At 34.7% G+C, this 26,613-nt stretch overlaps 1 protein-coding gene across 6 annotated transcripts in view; it reads right to left on the bottom strand.

Moving 5' to 3' along the window:
- RANBP17 (RAN binding protein 17) overlaps positions 1-26,613 on the bottom strand; it is a 375,933-nt gene that overhangs the window by 315,525 nt on the left and 33,795 nt on the right. For all 6 annotated transcript variants that reach the window (XR_003507255.1, XM_027520587.1, XM_027520586.1 and 3 more), the window contains 7 exons: positions 23,241-23,345; positions 22,298-22,463; positions 19,059-19,132; positions 16,742-16,861; positions 15,242-15,388; positions 14,550-14,722; positions 12,149-12,342 (listed from right to left, as the gene is read on the bottom strand). Coding sequence is in view for 5 of the 6 variants with exons in the window: in XM_027520587.1 (XP_027376388.1) it covers positions 12,149-12,342; positions 14,550-14,722; positions 15,242-15,388; positions 16,742-16,861; positions 19,059-19,132; positions 22,298-22,463; positions 23,241-23,345 (979 nt within the window). In the remaining variant the exon portion in view is untranslated. The remainder of the gene's footprint in view (positions 1-12,148; positions 12,343-14,549; positions 14,723-15,241; positions 15,389-16,741; positions 16,862-19,058; positions 19,133-22,297; positions 22,464-23,240; positions 23,346-26,613) is intronic.

The raw sequence follows: 26,613 nt of genomic DNA, 5'->3' as shown, positions 1-26,613 counted from the left end.
ACTCTCACTGTTTGCAGATGACATGATCCTCTACACAGAAAACCATAAATACTCCACCAGAAAATTATTAGAGCTAATCAATGAATATAGTCAAGTTGAAGGATATAAAATTAACACGCAGAAATCCCTTGCATTCCTATACACTAACAATAAGAAAACTGAAAGAGGAATTAAGGAAACAATCCCATTCACCATTGCAACGAAAAGAATAAAATACTTAGGAATATATCTACCTAAAGAAACTAAAGACCTATATATAGAAAATTACAAAAGAATGATGAAAGAAATCAAAGAGGACACAAAGAGATAGAGAAATATACCATGTTCATGTATTGGAAGAATCAATATAGTGAAAATAAGTATACCACCCAAAGCAATCTATAGATTCAATGCAATCCCTATCAGGCTACCAACAGTATTTTTCACAGAGCTAGAACAAATAATTTCACAATTTGTCTGGAAATACAAAAAACCTCGAATGGCCAAAGCGATCTTGAGAAAGAAGAATGGAAGTGGAGGAATCAACTTGCCTGACCTCAAAGCTACAGTCATCAAGACAGTATGGTACACAGAAGTATAGATCAATGGAACAAAATAGAAAGCCCAGAGATAAATCCACACGCATCTATGGACACCTTATCTTTGACAAAGGAGGCAAGAATATACAATGGAGAAAAGCCAATCTCTTTAACAAGTGGTGCTGGGAAAACTGGTCAACCACTTGTAAAAGAATGAAACTTGAACTCTTTCTAACACCATACACAAAAATAAACTCAAAATGGATTAAAGATTTAAATGTAAGATCAGAAACTATAAAATTCCTAGAGGAAAACATAGGCAAAACACTCTGACATAAATCACAGCAGGATCCTCTATGACCCACCTCCCAAAGTAATGGAAATAAAAGCAAAAATAAACAAATGGGACCTAATTAAAGTTAAAAGCTTTTGCACAAGAAAGGAAACTATAAGCAAGGTGAAAAGACAGCCTTCAGAATGGGAGAAAATAATAGCAAATGAAGCAAGTAACAAAGAATTAATCTCAAAAATATACAAGCAACACCTGCAGCTCAATTCCAGAAAAATAAACAACCCAATCAAAAAATGGGCCAAAGAACTAAACCGACATTTCTCTAAAGAAGACATGAACAAATACATGAAAAGATGCTCAACATCACTCATTATCAGAGAAATGCAAATCAAAACCACAATGAAGTACCATTTCACGCCAGTCAGAATGGCTGCTATCCAAAAGTCTACAAGCAATAAATGCTGAAGAGGGTGTGGAGAAAAGGGAACCCTCTTACAGGAAATGCAAACTAGGACAGGCACTATGGAGAACAGTGTGGAGATGCCTTAAAAAACTGGAAATAGAACTGCCTTATGATCCAGCAATCCCACTGCTGGGCATACACACTGAGGAAACCAGAACTGAAAGAGACACATGTACCCCAATGTTCATACAACACTGTTTATAATAGCCAGGACATGGAAGCAACCTAGATGTCATCAGCAGACAAATGGAGAAGAAAGCTGTGGTACATATACACAATGGAATATTAAAGAATACATCTGAATCAGTTCTAATGAGGTGGATGAAACTGGAGCCTATTATACAGAGTGAAGTGAGCCAGAAAGAAAAACAGCAATGCAGTATACTAACACATATATATGGAATTTAGAAATGTGGTAACAATAGCCCTACATCAAGACAGCAAAAGAGACACAGAAGTACAGAACAGTCTTTTGGACTCTGTGGGAGAGGGCGAGGTTGGAATGATTTGGGAGAATGGCATTGAAACATGTATATTATCATATGTGAAAGAGATTGCCAGTCCACGTTTGATGCATGAGACAGGGTGCTCAGGGCTGGTGCACTGGGATGACCCAGAGGGATGGGATGGGGCAGCGAGGTGGGAGGGGGGTTCAAGATGGGGAACACATGTACACCCATAGCTGATTCATGTCAATTTATGGCAAAAACCACTACAATATTGTAAAGGAATTAGCTTTCAATTAAAATAAATAAATTTATATTGAAAAAATAAAGCACTATCTCGAAATAGGATAAAAAAAAAAAGAAAATTAGAGATACCAAGGGAACATTTCATCCAAAGATGGGCACAATAAAGGACAGATATGGTATGAAACTAACAGAAGCAGAAGATATTAAGAAGAGGTGGCAAGAATACACAGAAGAGGGTGTGTTCGTGTGTTCACTCACCTAGAGCCAGACATCCTGGAGTGCAAAATCAAGTGGTCCTTAGGAAGCATCACTACAAACAAAGCTAGTGGAGGTGATGGATTCCCGCTGAGCTAATTCAAATCCTAAAAAATGATGCTGTTAAAGTGCTGCACTCAATATGCCAGCAAATTAGGAAAACTCAGCAGTAGCTAGGACTGGAAAAAGTCAGTGTTCATTCCAATCCCAAAGAAAGGCAATGCCAAAGAATGCTAAAACTACCATACAATTGCACTCATCTCACATTCTAGTAAAGTAATGCTCAAAATTCTCCAAACCAGGCTTTAATAGTACATGAACTGAGAATTTGCAGATATTTAAGCTGGATTTAGAAAGGCAGAGGAACCAGAGATCAAATTGCCAACATGTTAGATCATAGAAAAACCAAGATAGTTACAGAAACACTTCTGCTCCTGCTTTACTGACTACACCAAAGTCTTTGACTGTGTGGATCACAATAACTGTGGAACATGCTTAAAAGATAGGAATACCAGACCACCTTACCTGCCTCCTGAGAAATCTGTATGTAGGTTAAGAAGCAACAGTTAGAACCAGACATGGAACAATGGACTGGTTCCAAATTGAGAAAGGAGTACGTCAAGGCTGCATATTGTTACACTGCTTATTCAACATCAAGCAAAATGCTGGGCTGGATGAAGCACAAGCTGGAATCAAGACTTCAGGGAGAAATATCAGTAACCTCAGATATGCAGATGACACCACCCTTATGGCAGAAAGCAAAAAGGAACTAAACAGCCTCTTGATGAAAGTGAAAGAGTTGAGTGAAAAATCTGGCTTAAAACTCAACATTCATAAAACTAAGATCATGGCACCCAGTCATGCCTTGATACCAACACTTGATCCCTTGATCCATCTGGTCCCATCACTTCATGGCAAAGAGATGGGGAAATAATGGAAACAATGACAGACTTCATTTTCTCGGGCTCCGAAATTACTGGAGCTAGTGCGTGACTGCTGCCATGAAATTAAAAGACGCTTGCTCCTTGAAGAAAAGCTACGACCAACCAAGACAGCATATTAAAAACCAGAAACGTTAGTTTGTTGACTAAAGTCCGTCTAGTAAAAGCGATGGTTTTTTCCAGTAGTCATGTATGGATGTGAGAGTTGGACCATAAAGAATGCTGAGCACCGAAGAACTGGTGCTTTTGAACTGTGGTGTTGGAGAAGACTCTTGCGAGTCCCCTGGACTGCAAGATCAAACTAGTCAATCCTAAAGGAAATCAGTTCTCAATATTCATTGGAAGGACTGTTGCTGATGCTGAAACTCCAATACTTTGGCCACCTGATGAGAACTCACTCACTGGAAAAGATCCTGATGCTGGGAAAGATTGAAGGCAGGAGGAGTAGAGGACAACAAAGGATGAGCTGGTTGGGTGGCATCACCAACTCAATGGACATGAGTTTGAGCAAGCTCCGGGAGTTGGTGACAAACAGGGAAGCCTGGCTGCATGCAGTCCATAGGGTCGCAAAGAGTCAGACATGACTGAGCGACTGAACTCAACTAAACTAAGGGTGTTACACTTGCATAGAAGAAAAGCTATTTTGTTTTTTTTCTACTTTGCACAAAGGCACCAAATATATTACTGAATTGGTAAGAGAGAAACATAAATCCACAAAGGTCAAAAAAGATGTCTAGGCCGAAAATGAAAGACATTCAGACTGACAACTAGAGAACCTGAGCTTATTTTGAAGGACCAAGCCTATGATATACCCAATATGAGGACTCCAATAAGAAACTCTTACACCCTTAGAGATAAATTGAACTGGAGGGATTAAAAAAAACAAAAAACAAAAAACCCTGCTCTAGACAAAGAAAGACCAAACAGGAAGTTGTCTAACTTGACTTCAACATTAGTCACAGGATAGGGGGAAAACCCTCAAGTCAGACCTCCGATGGTTTGTAGCCTAAATATAGACTACCAGTGTGATATGAAAAACTTCATTCTAAAGAAGCAGTTTAAATGGTATTGAGGTGACAGTCCTCCTCCACTTCATTTTGTAAATGAACTAAACATTTAAATCAAAAGACAGAGATTGTCAGAAGTCATTTTTTTTTTTTAAAGGAATAACTATACCATAATGGCAGAAAGCAAAGAGGGACTAAAGAGCCTCTTGATGAAGGTGAAACAGCAGAGTGAAAAGCTGGCTTAAAACTCAACATTCAAAAAACTAAGATCATGGTATCTGGTTCTACCACTTCATGGCAAATAGATGGAATCTGGTTCTACCACTTCATGGCAAAAGAATGGAAATGGTGACAGAATTTACTTTCTTGGGCTCCAAAATCACTGGATGGTGAGTGACTGCAGCCATGAAATTACAAGATGCTTGCTCCTTGGAAGAAAAGCTATGACAAACCTAGACAGCATATTAAAAAGCAGAACATCTCTTTGCCAACAAAGGTCCATCTGGTCAAGGCTATGGTTTTTCCAGCGGTCATGTATGGATGTGAGAGTTGGACTGTGAAGAAAGCTGAGTGCTGAAGAACTGATGCTTTTGAACTGTGGTATTGGAGAAGATTCTTGAGAGTCCCTTGGACTGCAAGGAGATCAAACCAGTCCATCCTAAAGGAAATCGGTCCTGAATATTCCTTGGAAGGACTGATGCTGAAGTTGAAACTCCAATACTTTAGCCACCTGATGCAAAGAACTGACTCATTGGAAAAAACCCTGATGCTTGGAAAGATCAAAGGCAGGAGGAAAAGGAGATGACAGAAGATGAGGTGGTTGGATGGCACCACTGACTCAATGGACATAAGTTTGAACAAAGTCTGGGAGACAGTGAAGGACCAGGAAGCCTCGTGTGCTGCAGTCCATGGGGTCACAGTCAGACATGACTGAGCAACTAAACAAGAACAACAAATACACCATCTACAAGAGACACACTCTAAAAATAAAGACACAGACAGACTGAAAGTAAATGGATGGTGAAGGATAGCCCATATAAACAGAAAGCATGAGACAGTACTGGATAAAAGGATCAATTAGTAAGGAAGACAATAAAAGTCTAAACGAAGCAAAAATTGAAAATTAAAAGTAATATGGACTATTCCTGGAGAAAGAAATAGCAACCCATTCCAGTATTCCTGCCTGGGAAATCCCTTGGACAGAGGAGCCTGCCAGGCTATAGTTCCTGGGGTCACAAAGAGTCAGACATGACTTAGTGATTAAAAACAACTGACTATTCCACAATCGTATTTGGAGGTTTAATACTTCTCTATAAATAAAAGAAATAAACACAAAGAAAAATGAAAACAAAGAATACCTGCATAATACTATTAATCGTCTTGACTTAATTTCTATTTACTGCTACTGTACCCAATTATGGTAAAGTGTATATGCTTTTCAAGTGTACATGGTATGTTTGCCATGATAGACCATATGCTTCATCATAAAACAAGTCTTAATAAACTTAATATCTGAAATCATATAAAATTATTTTGCCCAAAAAAGAATTAAATTTGAAATCAGGAACAATAAGATAACTAGGAAGATCCAAATATTTTATTTAGAATATAAAAGCATACTTCTAATAATCCATAAAGTAACAAAGAAATAAGAGACTAGAAAATATCTTAACTAAATGATAATGAAAATAAAAGATCAAAATTCATGATATACAGCTAAAGCAATGCTTAAACCAGAATTTATAGCTTTAAATGTTTTTAATTAGAAAATTACAAAAAGTCTAAAAATTAAAGAGGTGACACTTCCATCCAAAATTTGAAAAGATGAAGTAAAATCAAAAGTATAGGGTAGAAAATAAGAAATCTTCCTCCCAAAAAACTCAAGAAATAAAAAATAAACAAAAAAATTTTTTTTAATCAGTGAAACTAAGAGCTGATTTCTGGAAATAATTAAGAAAATTGATAAATATCCAGTCAGTCTATCAGGGAAAAAGAGAAAAAGCAAAAATTATCAAATGGATGAAGTTGGGGAAAAGGTACAAACTTTCAGTTATAAAAATAAATGTCATGAGGATGTAATATATAGCATGGTAACACTGTATTGCATATTCAAAAGCTGCTAAAACAGTAGATCTTGCCAAAAGTTCTCATCACACACACAAAAAATGTGTAATCATGTACAGTGATGGATGTTAACTAGACTTTTTCTGGTGATTATTTCCCAATATATACAATACCGAATCATTACATGGTACATCTCAAACTAGTATGTGGCAAGTGTACCTCAATTTTTAAAATAGGAAGAATGGAAGAAAGTACATCACTTCAGATCCCATAGACATTAAAATAATAATAATGGAATATTAGAAATAACTTTATTCCAGTAAATTTAAAATTAGAGTCATCCTTGAAAGACATAAATGATTAGATTTGATCCCAAGTGCAAGAGGAAATAGGAACAGTTCCATATCAATTAACAAAATTTCATTCATAATGATAAATCTTCCAGGCCCACTGGTTTCGCTGATGAATTCTATCAAACTCTAAAGAAATAATACCAGTATTACACAGACTCTTTCAGAAAATAAAGGAGGCAGAAACACTTCTTGACTCAATTTATATTTTATGAGGCCAGTATTACCCTGTTACCAAAACCAAAGTCATCATAAAAAAAAAAAAGAAAACTAAAGACAAATATCCTTCATGAACATCAACATAAGATAAAATTTTTGCAAACTAAATCTAACACTCTATAAGAGAACAATATCATAACCAAGTAGGATTTATCCTAGGAATATAAAGTCTGTTTAACAGGAAAATCAATTAATGTAATTTATTACATTAGTAAAATGAAAAAGAAAAACAAAGTTCATTTGAGTAGGTACAAAAAAAGCATTCAAAGAAATGTATGCCCCATTCATTATAAATAATCTAAGAAACAGAAGAGAACTTCACCAAATTTATTATCAATGATAAGAGGGATTAATGCTGTCTTTATGTACAAACAGAAACAAGGCCAGAATATCCATTCTTATCACTTTTGTTCAATACTCTACTAAAGGTCCTACCAGTGGAAGGAATAAGGAAAGAAACAGAAATAAACAGCATGAAGATAAGACATAAAACTGTCTTTAGGTGACATTATCATATAAAATAATCCTAGCAAGTCTACCAAAAAAAGCTATTTAAACTATTAAGTAAATTTAGTAGTCACAGGACACAAAGACAAAAATCAATTCTGGACTTACATAGGTATGATAGTAGAGAATAATCAAAATTTATAATAGCATCAAAAATATACAGGAATAAATTCAATAAAAGATTTTTAACAGCTGTGAACTGAATACAGTAAAACAAAAATTTAAAACACCTACATGAGTGTAGCAAGATACCATGTCCATGAACTGGATATTAAGATGGCCCAAACTGATACACAGATTGAGGCAACCTCAATCAAACTGGTGAGTTTTTTAAAGAAATTGACAAGTTGATGCTAAAATTAAGACAATAGCAAAAGATGCAGAACACAAAACTATTCTGAAAAAGAAGAACAAGACTGAAAGACTTAAATTACCTGATTTGAAGACTTATAAAGTTATAGTAAGCAAGACAGCATAATATTGGCATAAGGATAGACATTTAGATCTATGGTACAGAATAGAGTCCAGTAACAGACCCTAGATTTCTATGGTCAACTGATTTTTGACAAAGGCACAGAATAATACAAAAGGGAAAAAAGTCTTTTCAGCAAATGTTGCTAGAATTTGATAGCTATATGTGTTGGGGAGGAGGCCTTATTCTTCTTACCTCACATCATTCACAAAAATTAATTCAAAGTGGATCACAGACCTGAACATAATAGCTAAAATTATTAAACTTTTAGAAGAAAAATATAAAACCTATTTGTAACTTCAGTTACACAGATTTCTTCAATACAAAAACCATAAAGCCATAAATAAAAAACTGAAAATGCAGATAATCAAAATTTACAACTTCTGCTCTCTGAAACAGTTAAAAAGTTTTAACAGTTAAAACTTAACTCTTTAAAAGTTTAACTCTTAAGAGTTAAAAAGACAAATGACAGATAGGAAGAAAATATTTGTAAACATGTATGTGAAAAATGGACTGTATACAGAATATAAAAACACTTAGAATTTCAATAAGACTATGTACAAAAGAACAAACAACCCAATATAAAAAGGGGAAAAAATGTGAACAGACATTTCACAAAGGAAGATATAAGAATGGCCTAAAAAAGCACAACTTCATTAATCATCAAGGAAATTCAAAATACAACCACAGTGAGATACTATTCCTATATACCCAGTAGAATGGCTGAAAGTAAGAAGACAATATCAAATGATGAAGATGTGAAGCAATCTTAATGGAAATGAAAAATGGTACACTTCATAAAATAGCATAGCAGTATCTTATATTAAACACACATTTCTCACATGACCCCACAATTTGTCTCAGGTATTTACCCAAGAGAAAGGAAAATTTAGGTACAAAGACTTGTCTGCAAGTGGTCATAGCACCATTATTCATAAGTCAATAAAAACTGGAAGAGTAACTTAAGAGGTAAACAGCTGAACAAAGTAAAAAGAAAACCATACTACACAATACTACACAGCAATAGAAAGGAACAAAATATTTACATATACAAAATATTTGAATCTCAAAAGCATTATCCTAAGGAAACAAAGTCAAACACAAAAGACCTCCTACTGTATAATTTCATTTATATAGAAATCTAAAAGAAATGAACCATAGTGACAAAAACCAGTGGTTATCTGGACCAGGCATTACGGAATGGAATTGAAGGGCATATGAAAATTATTTACAGAGTGAAAGAAGTGTTTTCAATCTTGAATGTGCTGTTAGTTACATGGCTATGTATCTGCTAAATTCATCATACTGTACACTCAGGAAAAAAAAAAAGGAAAAAGATATTAAAAACTCTTAATACAGACAAGCAAGGGGTTCATTTTTCTAAAATATAAAGAGCTGTGAAAAATCAATTTTAAAAAACCTAACAAAACAAATGAGCCAAAAAATGAGTAATTCTTTTTACAGAAAAAGACCAAACAGTTCTTAAATAATGTTTAACATCACTAATATGAGAATGGTAAATTAGACTGAGAAATCATTTTTCACCTGTAAGACTGCCAGAAATTCAAAAGTTTAGTAATAACTGTTCTGGGAAGACAATAAAATGGAACTCTCATAGACTGCTGATGGACAAGTAAATTGGTATAGTCCTTACAGAGAATAATTTGGAAATATTTATAAAAATTACAAATACATTATTCCTATCTCCCAGAAGTAGTTTTGCTCTTGGAAATTATCCTACAGACACACTTGCATAAATATAAACTGACAAGTACAAAGTTAATCTGTACAAGTACAGGTTAACTTTAGTATACTTTAGTGTGCTGCTGCTGCTGCTAAGTTGCTTCAGTCGTGTCTGACTCTGTGCGACCCCACAGACGGCAGCCCGCCAGGCTCCCCCGTCCCTGGGATTCTCCAGGCAAGAACACTGGAGTGGGTTGCCATTTCCTTCTCCACTGCATGAAAGTGAAAAGTGAAAGTGAAGTCGCGCAGCCGTGTACGACTCTTCGCGACCCCATGGACTACAGCCTACCAGGCTCCTCCATCCATGGGATTTTCCAGGCAAGAGTACTGGAGTGGGGTGCCATTGCCTTCTCCGACACTTCAGTATGCTTTAGTATTAACTTTAGTATTACTATAAAGTAATTTGTAAAAGTACAAAGTTAAAACTAATAGCATTAGTTTTAATAGCAGAAGATGACAAACAATTCAAATGACTCTCAGCAGTGGAGAGAACAGTTAATTAAATTATGATACATTAAAAAAATAAAATATTGTTCATCTTTAAAAAAGTATTCTCCATTTGAGAATAACTATAAAATACATTGTTAAATGAGAAAAAGCAAGGAGTAGAACATGAGTGTGGTATGCCACATTCCATGTAAGACTGGATAAGAATTCACATATTTATTAACTGTATATGCAAACAGAAAATTTTGAAAGATGCAAAACTAGCAAGAATCATAATTTGTTAGAGTGAAGAATAGGAAGACATTACAATACTGAAACAGAACACATTTTAATTTCTTTTTTTCTGGACAATGTAAATATAACATCTCTTCAAAAGTTAGGTGAGTTAATCAAAATTTGATATGAAAACTAAGAGAACAGACACATTAGTTATATGTAAAGACAGGTCACAAACTTGAGGCAATATTCACAATTTAAACAACTAAAAGATTAGTGTTAAAACATTGTAAAGCACTCCATCAGCAAGAGAGAAACCAATAAACCAAATGATGAGGAGAATGAAAAGTCATGAACATATATATCACTGATGATGACAGCAAACAGTCAATAAACATAAAACACTAAACATCATTAATAACCATAGGAGTGAAAAGTAAAATATGTGTGAGGTATATTACCTCAACTAGCCTGACAAAAAGTTTAACATTATGAGCTGTTGGTGAGGAACTGGATCAAAATGGGTGGGATATAAAGTAGTATAATCACTGTTTGTAAAATATAGTTTGGCATGATCTACTGAAGCTATGTAATGAATACATATAACAAGCTTTACCCATTGACAAGAAATGCATCAATAAATTGCAGCACTACAGCAGTACAAATGAAGGAACTATATCTATAGCACCAATATAAACTCTCATACACAACACAGAAAAAATGAAGCAAGTTGTAAAAGAATAAATACATTTTGATTCTATTTGTATAAAGTTCAAAAATATGCAAAACTATGCATTATTTTCAGATTATATATCTATATGCGACTTAGCAGCAGCAGCAGCAACAGTAAAACTATGAAGAAAAGGCATCAACTGATAAACAGCAAGCATTTTCTGCTGGCAGAAAAAAGGCAACAGCGAAGGTTGGTATTGACCTGCTCATGTGACGGTGTTTTTACTGCTACTATATCAATACTTAGATGTATTTGATATTTAATACTTTTCAAAACTCTACTAAAGAAAGAAATCAATCATGAAGATGAAATGCTATGAAACAACATGCTAGTTATCCCTCGTTTAATTCATAACAAGAGGTATGGAAGAGAACATTTAAAGAAGGCTAACTATTTCTCTATCCAGACCCTCAGCAGTACTATATGATTCAAAAAGCAAAACAGAAAATGAACAAAAGGCATTTTAAGATGACATCTTGTAAACATATATAGGATAATTTTCAAAGAATTTTTTTAAAGAGTTTAGATGGAAAAATCACTGAAAGTTTGACTATCATCACTTACTACTCACTTTCCAAACAAGATAAAATCAACAAACATGAAAGAAAAAGAAAAACATCCTTAAACTATAATTAAACTGCCTTCTATTAGAAATATATACAGCCAGTTCCATTCTCATAAGTCATCTCATATAAAAATCTGAAAAGTGTATTTAATTTCCTATTTTCCAGAAAGGATTTAAGGACATACACAGAAATAAATCTTTCTTCAGTAAAGAATGAAAAATAAAGAGGAAATTGTGAAACTAAAATATAATAATAAAAAAAAGCCATGATGAAGGCTAATAAACAAATATAAAACCATGATCAGGTCTTACGTAACTTTTAACTGGCCAACATTGGGCTCAAAATTTTTAGTCAGCTATAGCTAAGAAGGAAACATAATTACTTAAAAGACAGTTATAAGTTAATAAACTCTACTCAAAGATCATCATCAGCTTTTTTTAATACTGATTCCAGAGAGAAATATTCCCTGCAAATCTTTTAAGAATTAAAATCATCAAGCCACCAAAATACCCAGAAGGTTAATAAAATTAATTGATTACTAGAAGAACAGAAATTGGGGAAATAAATAAAAATAAATTACAATAAAATTATTAAATAAATTGATTAATGAAGCTACTTAAAATTCAACATAATACCCTAAATAGTCATATAAAATGTACTGACCTTCCTGAATTGCCATGTCCACAGTTACTCTGGAAGCTGAATGCAGAAGTTTTTGGTAATTCTGTGCATTCTGATCAAACAACTGTACAAGAAGAGTACATGTCTTTTCGTATTCACATCTGCTAACAGTGCACAACTGCTCCAGCTGCTGAAATACAGTGGTGGTGTCATCCAGCGGGTCATCTAAATTATCTCTGCAAATACATAATAGGAAGACAGACAACATTAGAATGAGACATACTTCTACTCACCACAAATAAATTCTATTTAAGTTAAATCAAAATTCTATCATGGATAAAGAAACAAAAGACACTGAAGGTAAGATGTAAAATGTCTATAACTGAAAACATGATTATGTATATAAAAGTACCTAAGAAACTATATGAAAGCTACTCGTATTAACAGGTGAGTTTGCAAAGTTGCTAACATACAGATCAATATACAGAACTCATTACCATATACTAACATAAACAAATGGAAATGTAAATCTGAAAAATATTACCTTCGAAAGGCACCAGAAAACTTAAAATACTAATTAAATCTTAATTAAAGATATGTAAAGATTTAAAGACTGAATACTATAAAACCCTGACGAAAGAAATAAGAGCTAAATAAAAGATAAACACGCTTATTGCCTGAAGACTCAATATTGCTGAGATGTCAATTCTTCCACCAAATTAATAAATTATACAAATTCAGTGAAATCATAGTCAAAATTCCAGAAGGACATTTTCTGTAGATACTGACAAGATGATCCTAAAATTTAAGCAAAAGAAGAGCCAAAATAATTTTTAAAAGGGAAAAGCAAGGTGGAAGACTCACACTACCTGATCTCAAAGCTTATTATAAGGCTACAGTACTCAAGGCAGGGTATTAGCAGGAGAAACATATAGATTAATGAGAATAGAGTCCAGAAATAGAACCATACGTATGTGATCAATTAATTTTTGGAAACAATGTAAAGACAATTCAATGGAGAAAGGAGAGTCTTTTCCACAAATGGTGTTAGAGATAACCAGTTTTCAATATACATAAAGGAAAAAAAGGGAAAAAAAGAACATGGAAACTTACCCTGTATCATATACAAAAGTTAACTCAAAATGGATTATGGACCTGAATTTAAATTCTAAAAGTATAAAACTTCTAGAAGAAAAAAATTAAGGATAAATTGGACTTCATCAAACTTTAAAACTCTTGCTCTTCGAAAGGCTCTGTTAAGGAAATGAAGAGGCAAGCAATGGACTGGAAAAAATATTTGCAAAACACATATGATAAAAAGACTTGTGACCAAAGTGGACCAACCTCTCAAATCTCAATGTAAGAAAACAAACAACCCAATCAAAAAATGGGCAACAGATTTGACAGGTATTTTACCAAAAAGTATATAGAAATGGTAAATAAGCACAAAAAGATGCTTACCATTATTAGTCATTGAAAGTGAAGTTGCTTAGTCGTGTCCGACTCTTTGCAACCCCAGGGACTGTGGCCCACCAGGCTCCTCCGTCCGTGGGATTCTCCAGGCAAGAGTACTGGAGTGGGTTGCCATTTCCTTCTCCAGGAGATCTTCCCAACCCAGGGATCGAACCCAGGTCTCCCGTATTGCAGGCAGATGCTTTACCATCTGAGCCACCAGGGAAGCTCTATCAGTCATTAAGGGAATGCAATCTAAACCAACAATGAGGCATCCCATCTATCAGAATGACTAAAAGTTTTTAAAACTGACTGTCAAGTGCTGATGAGGATGCAAAGCAACTGGATCTTTCATAAACTGCTGGTAGGAATGCTGAACGAAATGGGCACTTTTGAAAATGGTTTGGCAATTTTTTTTTAAGTGAAATACACATTTACCTAGCAACCCAGATCTCACACCTAGGTATTTACCCAGGAGAAATAAAAACTTACATTCATACAAAAATCTGTATAGAAACACTTAAACACAAAGAATCCAAAAGATGAATGGATTAATAAGCTATGATATATTCATAAAATGAAATACTATTCAGAATAAAAAGTAAAGAACTACTGACATAAAATGGAAAAATTTCAAATGCATTATGCCAAGGGACAGAAGCCAGACTAAAGGGCTACACACTGTATGATTTCATTTACGAAGCATTCAAAAGAGGCAAAATTTTTAGGGAAACAAAACAGATTAATAATTGCTAGAGGCTAAGGATCGGGAAAGGTCTGACTACAAAGGAACCTAAAAAAACTTTCTAGGGTGACGGAACTATTTTATATTTCAATTGTATCGTTAGTTAAACACAAATGTATACATTTGTCAGAATTCACAAAACTGAAAAAGGTCAAATTTTACCACAGGTAAATTATACTTCCATTTGAAAAAAAATTCCGAGATGCAGAAGATGAAAATTCAACAAAAACATTTAGTTTTCAATACCTCACAACTACGGCAACAGATTCCAAGCGAGAAGTGATAAAGGCCTTCGTGATTTCTGGTGCATAAGTGTCTAATAAGTGGGGTTCAGTTGATTTCACAAAAGGAACTGATGCTACCATCCTTTGCCACAGAGTTAATAAATAATGAACACTGTTGGGAGCAAATTCCCAATGCTACAAAAAAATAAAGCAAATGTTATTTAAACTGATATCATATCTTCCTAGAATAAGAACTCCAGAGGCAAAATAACTAAACATACATTTAAAACTAAACTTATTCTGATTATAACACTAATGAACATTTAACATAGCAAATTTTAAATCTTTGTGAACATCCTTCTAATCTTCTTTCCATGAATATTTTTTAAGAGCTGATATCATGCGGAAAATATGGTTTTAAAACTTCTCCCCAAACTTATAAAAAGAATTTTTCCAAAGCCTAATCTGTAAAACTTTATTTTATTTCTCCACATAGATTTTTCCACAGTTTCTCAATTCACTCTTTAATTATTAGATAATCAGATGGCCTCTAAATTATTATTATAAAATTTGTTACAAAGAACTTTTTCCTAAAATCTTGCAATGAATATTTTTAGCAAAGTGCTTTAATAGACTTTTTTAAAAATCCCTACCAAATCTTATCAAGAAAGTATTCTATTTACAGTTTAGCATCAACAATGTATTTTTACTTACCTGTAGACTAGTAATGGTAAAATTGGCAATCAATCTGATAACTTCAGGATATTCTTTCACCATAACTAATTCTCCTAGCTGATAATTTGTCTTTAAACGAGCCAAAAATCGACAAAATTCATGATAATTACCTGGATCAGACAAACCCTAAATTATGAGACAAAAAGGAAGGCTATTTTAAAAACTTAAAAATAAACCAAACTAATCACCATCAATAAAATTCCAAGAGTATTTTACTAAGTTTCAGTGTTTTCATGGGTACTTACTGCACTTTGCATCAACTGGGTAGGTATCAATTTAAAAAAAAATGATTCCCCCTGGGCTTAATGTTGTCATAAATGATTAGTAATAAGGAATTCATAGTAGAGGCTTCGGAGGAAGCTTTGACCATGATAACTAAGTCAAATGTTTGGTAACCATTATATCACCCAAAAACTTTGCATGAGAGAGAATTGAGAGACAGACAGAGCAAATGTGTATGTGTGTATTGTGGGTTAGACAGAAGTCAGTACAAGAGCTGAAAAATATGTAAGATGGAAAACAAGAATGGCTCTTGAAATCCTAGAAAAGAGCAATACCACTACACTTAGATTAAATGTGTACACATAAATAACAGAAATATATTTTAATTCAACAAGTATTTATTGAGTACCCACAGGCATGATGTTCTCAAGCAACTCCCTGTCTCTAAATCATTCATATAAACTGCTGCAATGTACAGCAGAAAGTTTAACAAAAGTACTACAATATATAGACGGAACTCTGGGAGAAGGACAGGTTAAAACGAAAGACCAAGAAAGGTGTCCCCAGGGAGCCCCTTGAAGACAGGATGTGTATTATTATCTTTATAGTTTGAGAAGTTTGTCTCTCCCAAAAGTTATTAACAGCCAAAAGACTTAGATAAACCTCCTTAAATCATCATTTAATCTTTTAAAATCTGTACTTTCACTACAGATATAAACTAAAGTGAAACAAATTTTATCCAGACACCCAAAATCACTAATTAAATAATGGCTTTGCAATTCTCTGAAATGAATATTGCCATTGAAGATTTGCAGTTAACATAGAGAGTAGATTTAAAAATCTACAAACTCTTACTGCCCACAAGAGGACAAAAAGATATTATTTCATAATTTAAAGCCACATATTTCAATATTAACATCCAGATTTATACTGTCTTCTAGTTTAGAATACAGATATAACTCTAATCACTTCAGTAATTTAAGAAGTACAAGCAAAACACAATGGTAAAAAAACAGAAACATAATAAAATATGCAACTTCTATTCCTATGGGAAAAATAAAAACAACACAGACATCAGTCAGGAAAACATGTACTTTTAAAAACTGCCCATTTATACTACAGATGAAAGCTAAGAAAGAAGACTGTGATATGTATTTTCTTCCAGAATCATAACCATGTCATAAGTTTATTATGCACCTTTCAGCAGAAAAACTGTATTTATATATGCTAATGTTAATTAAATTACTTCATAAATACCTGAGGGTTTTCAAGTATCCTTTTTACTCCCTTAATTAAATTACCAAGGTACTTGGCACGTTCAGGACTGCTAAATAAGGACCTTCTTGTAGAAGCAAACTGAACTAAACACGAAAGTGCCTGAAAACAGGAACAACAATTCATTTCAACTTTAAAAGTAACTGTGGCCACACGAAAGGAACACTAGTTTTTACATTAAAATTCTTAAAATTTTAATGATGAAAAAGCATTATAGAATCCAAAAAACAATATAAACTAAATATCATTGATCATTACCACCATCCATAAATCTTCAATCCCACCATTAGAATTTGTTTGTATATAAAATTCCTCTAATATTTTTGTATACTTTTGTATATATTAGATATATTAGATACACCAGAGCAGAGCCAGGATCTGAATACACTCAAAAGGCTCCCAATTGCTGTTGCTGCCTAAACCTTTTCAAACTGATGAACCAGGTGCTTCACCAAAATGAAAAAATGAAAACATCGTGTTGTTGCAGAATATGTTTAGGAAATACTACACAAAATGCTCTGCAGTATCCTATAAGTAGGAAAAAATCTGTAACTTTATTTAATCTAGCATGTCCCAAATATATCTGGTGACAGACCATCTTGCCCACACCATTTATTAATATCTTGAGAACAATTTGGAAAATGTTCCTGAAACAGTTAGATAGCCTATAAAAATTCTCACAGATTATCTATCCCTGGCCTAGTTATCTTCTTTAAGTTAATACTTTATTAGACAATTTCACTACTCAGGTTCTTAATTATCCTACTGGAATTCACTGAAGCCTTTCATTTATTAATTGAGAGGCCCCAAACTGGCCCACATATGTTTTGTTTTGGTCCACACATGTGTATCTGCCCACTTATAAAAAAATAGAATTATCTGTCAATATCTAAATATTTCAGTTAGGAGATTTCACACAAAATGTCTGGGTCTCAAGGCAAGGATGAGAATATGGGCAAAAAAATCAGTTTAGATGTTACTCGGTTTGTCACCGTCCTTAATGTTAAAAGCAAGAAAACACAAGCAAACAAACATCCCAAAAAAACAAAACTTCTTTCCAATGTGTAGAATTAGGAACGACTAATACAGTTAAAAATATGTAGAGGTTTGGGGCCAAAACCACTGAGTTTGAACCTCAGCTCTAAAATCTAGAAAGTCACTTAGGCCATTCTGGGTCTGTTGACTTGTTTACATAGTGAGGATAACAATACTCACCTTGCAGGGCCACTGTGAGAATGAAGTGAGGTAAGAATCGTATGATAGGGCATGCACAGTAAATGGTAGCAACACTCTCTTAAAGCAGTTTTCCATTCTACTTTTTAAGCACCAGTAGCTTGTTTGTTTTATCCCTAAACATAACTGTAAACATAGCATGAAACCATGGTTTTTTTAAGCTACAGAAGGCTGAAGTTCTATGGTACCATCTAGAAACATGAGTGTCCTGTGAAAACCAGTTTAAAAACCATCCCCTTAATAAAACCCTCGTTTCAAGAGCAAGCATGTTTTTAAGAAGGAGAGGGGGCAGTGTTTTTGTCAACCTATTCCTCCCTTCTAGGCAATGACATATCTAAACAAACATACCGCTCATATTTAAATCAAACTTTTTTTTTTTTTCAGGAAATGACAATATAAGAATCCTCCAATTTTACTTCTACAAGCTTAGATATTAAAGTGACAACTTTTTCTTTTTTTTTCAATCTTGCCTGGTCTCTTTTTTAGATTCCACAAAGATGGAATCCAGAATCTCAAATTTCTATGTAACCAAAGAGTCTGAATTTTTTACCATACAATAGAACTTGATTCAAAAAAGAAAATGAACAACTGGAGTGATGAACATAAAACCAAGTGAGCAGATCCCCCTGGTTTCTCATTTGGAGACATCTGATGGGGGCTGCATGGCAAGCCTGACATGGAGCCACGCAGTGAAGAAAGAGCTGGAGAGAGGTTAAGAGAAGGGAAGGTACCAGGTGGTGTGGCAAACTGCTGGACTGAGTACCAGAAGAAGAGCTGGGGACTGAGTAGGAAAAAAGATCTTTAGAGGTTGATAGGTTGTCTTGGCTATGGGCATGAACTAAATCACCAGTTATGGGTTTTGGGCTCACCAGTGAAATGGCAGGAACTATGGACTATAAGTAGAAATTGACAAATAGGTTAAGCAATACATATCCCAGATAGATGGTGTTAAGAATTTCTTATGAGAGGTAAACTCAATCAAGAATATAAATAAAGTAAATATGTACCACCCTGAGATAAATATCACAGGTACTTTTAAATGAAATAATGAATGAGTTTTACTTACTAACTGAGATAGGAGTGGTGGAAGTGAATGATACAAATTAAAGAAAAGATCCAATGTTTCTGGTTCCAGGAAAACTGAAAAAAAAAAAAAAAAAATCTAACACCATTACTTTTCATTCAGTGATATTTAGCACAGTAAGACATTATCATACAAACCAAGAACTCTAAGACCTCAGCATGTAGCCAATCTTTATTTCTAGTTAGGCTAATTCCTTTTAAATTTCTAGCTATTTCCCTTTGAAAGATGGAAATAATACGAAGATAGAATTAGATCAGATGCTCCTTATTTCTATGTAGCATTTACAGTTCTCACTGAGAGAACCTTCTCACTGTTTTCATTTATATTAAAATAACATAAACATTTAAAAATTCAAACAATATCAAAAAGTAAACAGTACTAAAAAGTACACAGTAAAAAAGAGCAGTCCCCTACTCCATTCTGACTACTTTTCAACTCTTAGCTATATTTACGGAGAAGGCAATGGCACTCCACTCCAGTACTCCTGCCTGGAAAATCCCATGGATGGAGGAGCCTAGTAGGCTGCAGTTCATGGGGTTGCTAAGAGTCAGACAGGACTGAGCGACTTCACTTTCACTTTCATGCATTGGAGAAGGAAATGGCAACCCACTCCAGTGTTCTTGCCTGGAGAATCCCAGGGACGGGGGAGCCTGGTGGGCTGGCATCTATGGGGTTGCACAGAGTCAAACACGACTGAAGCGACTTAGCAGCAGCAGCAGCTATATTTAAATATGTTTCCAAATGACATGCTGTATGTACTGCTGCTGCTGCTAAGTCGCTTCAGTCATGTCCGACTCTTCCTGACCCCGTGGACTGCAGCCCACCAGGCTCCTCCGTCCATAGGACTTTCCAGGCAAGAGTACTGGAGTGCGTTGCCATTGTCTTCTCCGGCTGTATGTACTACATGTTTTTATTTGACTGTTTTTAGATATCAAATGAACTTGTTACAGTGTATGTCTAATCACCCACCCCTCTACTCCCACCACTCTTCCTACAAACCATCTTCTCTCAAAAATACATCTACTATTATAACAATTTGAGATTAAGTCAATTCTATGCATTTATTATGACTATGTAAATAATTCTAACAGCTGAGCCAAGTAAACTATGATTATATCACATTTCTAACACTCCCTGGATTTAATCATACCATCTTTTTTGTACTTAGTTGTATAGACAGATATCTGTCACTAATTCTTTCCAAATGCTCTGACAGATGTGTAAAATGTTCTTCATGCTATTTTCCACATAGTCAATAACATTAAAAAACTTTCATTTCCATTTTCCCACCCTTCCTCCCAGAGCCTTCTTCAACTTAGAATGACTGTTCCCAAATGTGTTACATAATTATCTTATGTCTGCTGACTGTTTTCTTGTGTTAAAGCTTTCCAAAACCCCATATCCTCTATTTTCTTGGCCTGTGTATCAAGTAGATTCCTAAGAGCAGGCACATAAAGGATAAATTTCAGAATAATTTACATGTCTGAAAATATTTTTATTCTCTTATACTTGATAATTTCAGTCTAGTTTGAAAATTATTTTCCCTCAGAAATCTGGGGATATTATTACTCCATTGCCCTCTTGCTTCCAGTGCTACTGTTGAGAAGTCTAATACTATTCTTGATCCCAGTCCATTATAGGTGACTTTGTTTCTGGTAGATTTTAGGATCTTTATCACTTTTATTCTGAAATGTCATGATTATGAAGTTTAGTATATATTTTTCTCATTCATTATGAAATGATGTAACTGGGTACTTATTGGATCTTTCAATCTGAATATTTATGTGTCTCAGTGCTGAGAAATTTTGGTATTGTTTGCAAATTTCCTTCTGCTTTTCCTGTCCTTTCCTGAACTCCTAATAAATGCCAAGCCTCCTAGTTTCATACTCTAATATTCTTATATTTTTTTCCTCCTATAAATCTCTTCCTGCTTTTTTTCATTCTACTTTCTAGGATATTTCTTTAACTTTATCTTCCAACTCCTCTACTGAATGTTTTATTTTGGCAACTTTTACATTTGGAACAGTCTCTGAACTTCTGTTTTTGAAACAACATTCTATTCATGTTTCAGGAATGCATTACTTTTTCTTAATCTCTCTGAGGATATTAATTAACCCTTTTGGAAATTTATTTCTACTCTTCACTTTGTTTCTACTAACTCTCCCCTTTAAAAATGTTTCTTGAGATAATTAGATTCATATGCAATTGCAAGAAATAATACAGAGAGATCTTATGTTTTATTCACCCAGTTTCCCCAAATGGTAAGTTGCTACAAAACTAAAGCACAATATTACAATCAAGAAAGCACATTGATAAAATCCACCAATCTTATTTGGCTTTCCCAATATTACATGTATTTGTGTGGGTGTTTGTGTGTGTTGGTATCTGTGTATTTAGTCTGCGCAATTTTTACAACATATGTTGGTTCATGCATTCATCACCACTATCAAGATACTAAGTTCCTTTTAATTGTTTTAGTCTCTGATTTCCATATTAGAAGTTTTTACCAAATGTATGGTCCTTCTCTACTGTATCTGATACCCTGGAATATGAAACCTCTCCAGTTTAATTTCTCAAGGAAAAAAAGCTCTGGTCTTGGGAACTGAGAGGGAAGTGCACTTAGAGAAGGGAAAAGGGCAGTCACAGAGCAGCACAGATGGTACAGAAGGCCCCGGGGGTGTCTGTGCAGAACACAGGCTCTTCACCAAGCCTATCAGCCCCACTCCCCGATCTGACTTCAACAGGAAAACCCTACTGTCACCATCTTTCCAGGATGAGTAAGAGCATATGCGTTTGCTCCTTTTTGGTATCCCTCTCTGTAAAAAAGTAAATTGCAATTCTGCTTTGCTAAGTTAGCTACTCTAATTCACTCTCTTCATAACTTTGAAAAAATGATGATATCTCTTGCCAAGTGTTATACCCTCTCCTACTCTGTTTATCTGAAAATTTGAAAACAGAACTCTTCATTTCCCTACCTAAACTTATTTTCCTCCAACAATAGAGCTGTCTTCTCTTTTTTCCAAAATCAAAATATGAGGTAACTATGAATTAAATTGAGGAAAACAGATTTCAACACTGGGTATCAGCAGCTACTTTGGGTTACAATTTTTTAAACTTTTTGATTGCCAAGTAAAAAACAGATAATTGCACATAATGCAACAATATTGCTTAATCCTATGTCTTTTATGTTGACCATTCCTTATACTAAACTTTCTTCTTACTTGCTCTCCAAGTCGTTGGAATCTGTACTGTGCAAAGATCATCGGCAGATTCATCTGCTGAACTGCCAATGAAGTCAAAGTTAAGGCAGTTGAGGACCAGTTTCAAGACTTGCATTACTAGATTTTGTTGATCCTGATCCTGAAGGTTTAAAGGCTTGGCCAGTATCTGAAAAAGGTTCAAAGTCAAATAAAATATTATGAAATATATCAATTAAAAATTTTTACTCAATCTAATTTAAATAACTTCAGTGCCAAATTAAAATTAGTTTAAAAAAAGAAAGAAATAAAAAAGAAAAGAAATTGCAAAGGGATGTTGCGGTAATAGACTATTCTCAAACTTAATATTGTAAAATGGGGATAACAACCTTTCATTATTTAAATGCAAAATGGAGGTCACCTTTTACAGGTGTGAGAAGCAACTTTAGGACAAATACTTTATTCAGCACAAATGTATAAATGTACAGGATTCATTAGCTTAAAGGAGCAATTGGAACAAACTGAAAATACAATATTCTTCAAGAAAAAGTGGGGGGACTTCATGAATAAACGATACACGTTCAGCTAACAAAGGTTCTCAGAGGCTGTTTGAATATGGAGGGACAGTCGTAAGCTTCTGGGGAATAATCCCGACCCCTCTCAAAAGTCTCAATTAGTTTCTGCAACAATGTACAGTAAGAAAACAAAGAAACTACTACCCAAAGACAAGTTATCAAACTACCTTTGGATCCTACTTTATTATATCCCTATTAAATAAAAGTGAATTTTTTGGAACTGTTTAGATTTGTGCATACCTACTCTTCATGGGGTTGCAGAGTCAGACACAACTTAGCAACTGAACAACTGTACTTAAAAGTATCCATAATAACTCCTCAAAAGGCAGAATGGGGTACCAGGGAATTCATCTGAAATTCTTCTGAAACAGGGTGCTCAATTATTAACTTACCTCTTTTAGAAGAGAGCATGCTAGCACTAAAATGTCCTTGAGAGAAGTATCACGAAATGAGGTAGCTATTTTCCTGTGTTTTGCTGAAGGTCTAGAATAATCAACCTAAAAAGTTCAAGATGAATTTATTTAACCAGACTTACCAAACAGCAAAGAAAAAGTTCACTATGTAAGAAAGAGTGACATCAATGATCAAATAATCATAAAGTATAGGGCTAGAAGAGCTTTAAAAATCTGCTAGGGTAAGTTATTTGTTCAAGGTTACTCAAAGAGCTAATAATGGCAGAGCCACAATTAGCATCCCATGTTTCTGGATTGTTTTAGTTCAGTGCTTTTTCTGCAAACTATACTGATCCTAAAATTAAAAACAAGAATAAATAATATTTCAGAGGCATTATAAACACACATTATAAAATAATAGATAGATACTATCAACTCCTGAGACATGCATATTTTGCATTGGGGAAGAAACAACCTCCCTGGTCCTCAGACTCCATCTATAAAAAGAAAAATTTCTAAGATAATCTTAAAATTTTATCTTCTGTGAATCAGTAAACTGAATCAGCTACAGGAAATTCTTGCATATGAAAGTGATATTCCTATATATACCAGATGCGTATGTCACTGATTCATATATTTTGATATTCTTTAAAAAAATTCCAAGGCATAAATTATAAATAATCAGAAATTTGATTTATTACATAAGCCACAATATATTCCTTCTGAATATTTTACTAGTTAATAATAAGTAATTTTTAAGAATAACTTTACCAAGAATAGTTGTTGAGCCTCTAATCTAAAATATAATATGGCAAAAAGTATGATATTAATACCATTAATATTTCCATTTATCACCAGGAAACAGCAAATAAAACTGAAGTCTGATACTCTAATGATTTGTTAATACCACAGGCAACAGTTGCTATAGCGTTCCTTTTGCTATCTGAAAAATGAAAATAAACCATTTTCCTTACTGATGTTTATATTTGAAAAAAGCAGTGGGATCATAATTGATTATCTGATACTTCCTAAGCTCCATCATACTATACTTAGATGCCACACTTACTCACAGGAACATGAAACATAACAGAAGTCCCAAGTGACTACAGAAAGCAGTTACTGGGATCTCTATCCATTATGCAATATTTAAATTAGCATTTGCAGCATTTCTCCCTTTTTTAAAATCAAACGTCCATCTGTCTTTTAATAGGTATGTTTCTTCAGTTTCCCTCAATATATAAAAAAATTTCTCAATACAAATTAGTAATAACATATACCATTATTACAATCTCAACTTATGTACCCTTCACATATTATTTCACTAAATCCTCAAAACTAACTTATATTCACATATGAGAAAATTAAAGTTCATAGGCACACCATATCTGTAAATGGGCTTCCCAGTGGCCCAGTGGTCAAGAATCCACCTGCAATGCAGGAGACACAGGAGATTCAGGTTCGATCCCTGGGTCGGGAAGAGCCCCACTCCAGTATTCTTGCCTGGAGAATCCCATGGACAGAGGATCCTGGAGGACAACAGTCAATAAGTTGCGAAGAGTCAAGCATGACTTGAAGCGACTTAGCACAGCATGCACATCTATAATACAGAGGGAAGAACCCTGGGTTTACTGAGCACTTGTACATACTAGGACTTGTGCTAGTAATTTACCTAACTAATCATAGTGTGACCTTCAGAAAGTGTCATTCTCACTTTACAGATAATGATACATAAGTTTAAACACACTGAACAAAGTAGTAGGCAACAGAGCTAAACTACAAATCCAGGTCTTATTTCAGAGTTACCTTCTAGGCACATGACTTAGCAGCTACAACGACTATAGCAACAACAACAAATACATTCTACGTGGCTTACTCATTTATAGATGTTCAATGTTTTTGAGAAGAGGGATTATGTATCCATTTTCTACTGTATAACTATGTTTCAAGAATACTGGAGTGGGTTGCCACATCCTCCTCCAGGGGCTCTTCCCAACCCAGGGATTGAACCTGGGTCTCCTGCATCTCATGCATTGCAGGCAGGTTCTTTACCACTGAGCCACCGGGAAGCCCATTTACAGATATGGTGTGCCTATAAACTTTAATTTTCTCATATGTGAATATAGGTTAGTTTTGAGAATTAAGTGAAATAAGTAGTCTTAGCTGTTAAAAAAGCAAGACAACATAAAATTCTAAATTTTTTGGAAGTCTCAAGTTTAGATCTTTTTCTTAAAAGACACATGTTACTGATCCTGCATGAATTTACCTGGCTGACATTTGACAACTATAATATTTTATCTTCATTATGGATTGTAGATCTCCCTATTGCCTGGTTCAGAAGTACTTAAGAAATGATAGTTAAAATTGTTAATGCTCTAAAACTAGGCTGAGTAAAATGTCTCTGCAGAAGCCATGTATTTTTTATCAGAAAACCCAATTGCACTTCAGAACTTGAAGCTTCTTCTGAAAAGGTATGTACTTGGTTCTACACAAGATAAGCCTGGAACACCGTGTAACAGGAAGTAAGGAAATGTCCAAAGGACGGTGCTGCTGCTGCTGCTAAGTTGCTTCAGTTGTGTCCGACTCTGTGAGACCTCATAGACGGCAGCCCACCAGGCTCTGCCATCCCTGGGATTCTCCAGGCAAGAACACTGGAGTGGGTTGCCATTTCCTTCTCCAATGCATGAAAGTGAAAAGTAAAAGTGAAGTCGCTCAGTCGTGTCTGACTCTTAGCGACCCCATGGACTGCAGCCTACCAGGCTCCTCCGTCCATGGGATTTTCCAGGCAAGAGTGCTGGACTGGGGTGCCATTGCCTTTTCCTAAAGGATGGTGAGTAAAGGTCAAATGAACAGAGATGCCAGTTTGAAAGGGCTTCTAACAGCCAAATTTGGGAAAATTTGGACGTCAAAATATAATGTTACTAACAAACTATAACACATTAAACAAAGTTGGAAACCAGGAATCTGTGCTGATAGAAATAACAAATGAATAAATTAAAAATTTAATGAGGTATTAATAAGGTATTTTCAGAGTATAAGGTACCTCCCCACATAATATTTATTACTTACAAAGGAGAAAAGAATAAATTTACAATTGAAGAAGCCTGGTAGAGGCTATCTTAGTCAAGTGACCAAATGTAAATCAGATCACATGCTCCCTGAGAGGAAACAATGAGAAAACCACAGTATCAGCACATCAGCCTACCTACAGCACTCAAAGCCAGCCCTCTCAGCCAGCTGGGTCAGGACCAGTCCCAAAGCCAGCACCCCCACGGCAATCCCGGCTCAGCCACAAGAGGAGGGCACATGCAGCCCATACAGGGGAGATAGAGCGCCCAGAGCAACTGACTCCAGTGACCAGGGAGAGACTGTGCCA

This window comes from Bos indicus x Bos taurus, chromosome 20 (genome assembly GCF_003369695.1).
Source record: "Bos indicus x Bos taurus breed Angus x Brahman F1 hybrid chromosome 20, Bos_hybrid_MaternalHap_v2.0, whole genome shotgun sequence".
In the NCBI taxonomy this organism is placed as follows: domain Eukaryota; kingdom Metazoa; phylum Chordata; class Mammalia; order Artiodactyla; family Bovidae; genus Bos; species Bos indicus x Bos taurus.
The sequence above is the reverse complement of the archived record's forward strand: the minus strand, read 5'-3'. Positions and strand labels throughout refer to the sequence as shown.